Source organism: Engraulis encrasicolus, chromosome 17 (assembly GCF_034702125.1).
Source record: "Engraulis encrasicolus isolate BLACKSEA-1 chromosome 17, IST_EnEncr_1.0, whole genome shotgun sequence".
NCBI classification, from domain to species: domain Eukaryota; kingdom Metazoa; phylum Chordata; class Actinopteri; order Clupeiformes; family Engraulidae; genus Engraulis; species Engraulis encrasicolus.
The window spans coordinates 3,478,161-3,480,660 of NC_085873.1; the positions used below are offsets into that span (position 1 = coordinate 3,478,161).

The 2,500-nt window shown below is 39.9% G+C and overlaps 1 protein-coding gene across 1 annotated transcript in view; it reads left to right on the forward strand.

Moving 5' to 3' along the window:
* Positions 1-1,533: 1,533 nt before the first annotated feature.
* The window catches only part of LOC134467598 (glucagon receptor-like), a 24,662-nt gene continuing 23,695 nt past the window's right edge, over positions 1,534-2,500 (forward strand). The window contains exon 1 of the mRNA XM_063221439.1: positions 1,534-1,590. Coding sequence (XP_063077509.1) covers positions 1,534-1,590 — 57 coding nt within the window. The remainder of the gene's footprint in view (positions 1,591-2,500) is intronic.

The window sequence follows — 2,500 nt, forward strand, 5'->3', positions numbered from 1 at the left end:
TGGCCGATTTTTTGTTTGGTCCATAACTTCTGACCGGGTGGATGGATTTGTCCCAGATTTGGTATGTGAATGCTCTAGGGCAGGTTCATGAACTCATTCGAGTTTGGAGGTCAACAATTTCAAGATGGCCGAATTCAAGATGACCGAATTTTTGTTTGGCCCATTACTTCTGACCGGGTGGATGGATTTGTCCCAGATTTGGTGTGTGAATGCTCTAGGGTGGGTTCATGAACTGATTAGAGTTTGGAGGTTAACACTTTCAAGATGGCCGAATTCAAGATGGCCGAATTTTTGTTTGGTCCATAACTTCTGACCGGGTGGATGGATTTGTCCCAGATTTGGTGTGTGAATGTTCTAGGGTAGGTTCATGAACTGATTCGAGTTTGGAGGTCAACAATTTCAAGATGGCCGAATTCAAGATGGCCGAATTTTTGTTTGGCCCATTACTTCTGACCGGGTGGATGGATTTGTCCCAGATTTGGTGTGTGAATGCTGCAGGGTAGGTTCATGAACTGATTCGAGTTTGGAGGTCAACACTTTCAAAATGGTGGAATTTTTATTTGGCCCATAACTTCTGACTGGGTGGATTGATTTGCCCGGTAACCCCTTAATTTAATGGTTCACCATTTCAGTGAATCTACCATATCAGGTAGGCCTACAGTGTAATAACCAGTGTAACAATATTTAATACCATGTAATACTAGTGTAATACCAGTGTAAAAATAGGCAATACCAGGTACAGTGTAATAACCAGTGTAACAATATGTTACCATGTAATACTAGTGTAATACCAGTGTACAAATATGCAATACCATGTAATACCACTTACACACAAATAGCCTACATGATATAAGTACAAAATTGGTACATGGTGTCACACTGGTATGACGTGGTATTAAATATTGTTACACTGGTTATTACACTGTACCTAATGTGGTATATCCACTGTAATAGTGAACCATTAAAACAGTGTTACCATTTGCCCCATTTTTTCCTTCATTTTCACAATAGTCATTTGGTTTTAAGCCTATGCACGTCATTGATCTATGTATATATATTAAATATATTTATTTTATATTTTGTATTTATCATAAACGTTCATGAAAAGGTGGACGGGAGTGGTAGGAATGATTGGGGACTGGAAGCGTCGTGTTTCGGGGATATACCTTAAGCAGTCGAAGGCGACTGCACAGGCAGTCTAGTTTTGGAAATTCTAAATGGCGGACCATGGAGAAGATCCCCCTTTTCATGTATGAAAAGCGCAATTTTCCCAGTCATGAATACTTAGAATTTGATGGTGGTGGTAAGTATTCATTGAAAAGGTAACATTAGTGAATGGGTAGCATGAATTCTGGAAAACAACTAAAAATCTCACACAGTTTAAATCTCTGTCATGTAACCATTTCCCTCTGCATGTATGCTTTTCAATGTGATGGCCTTGTGCTGTGCTAAGCTTGTGCTCTTGGGTATTCATGCTCTCGCAGGCCTGTGAAGACTGAGAGAGAGCGAGAGCAAGGCAAGCTGTGCATTACCATGGCTCTGGCTGGATGGATATGTCTGGCTGGACATCTCTGCTGGATGACGCTACAGGTTAGTTCTCTTTTTTTCCCCAAGACTCTCTCTATCTCTCTTCTTCTCTCTCTTTCTCTTTCCCTCCACCCTTGTTTGTCTCTGTGACATCTATCTATCTATCTATCTATCTATCTATCTATCTATCTATCTATCTATCTATCTATCTATCTATCTATCTATCTATCTATCTATCTATCTATCTATGTTTTTTATCTGTTTCTCTATATTTTATTTTTAGACATCTGCGTGTATATATCATCCACCACCAAAGGGAACTGAAATAGATATGAGCAATTTAGCTGTCAAGGCCTTGTGGACATTAGTCTTATAGAAATTTCCATTTAGACATGCAGACAAAACTATACTTTTCATTCTCTCTCTCTCTCTCTCTCTCTCTCTCTCTCTCTCTCTCTCTCTCTCTCTCTCTCTCTCTCTCTCTCTCTCTCTCTCTCTCTCTCCCTCATACACACACACACACACACACACACACACACACACACAGCAGACACACACGCACACACACACACACAGTCACACACACACAGACACACAAAGATACACACATGCACACACACACACACACACACACACACACACACACACACACACACACACACACACACACACACACACACGCACATACACACACACACACAATACCAGTCATATAATAATAATAATAGTAATAGTAATAATAGTAATAATAATAATTGGTTATAATAATGTGGTTGGAGGGGTCCCCCAGAAATGTTGTAATTTTAGATGCAATTTCCTGCATTCTAATCAATTTTAGGGTGATGAATGGGAAATCCCATTGGACAAAATAAATCACCTGGGCAAGGCTATTTATAGCTCGAGTTGAGGTGAACGTTTTCACCCGTTTATGTGCACATGCACTGTAGTCACTGAAATACATTCACCAGTTGAA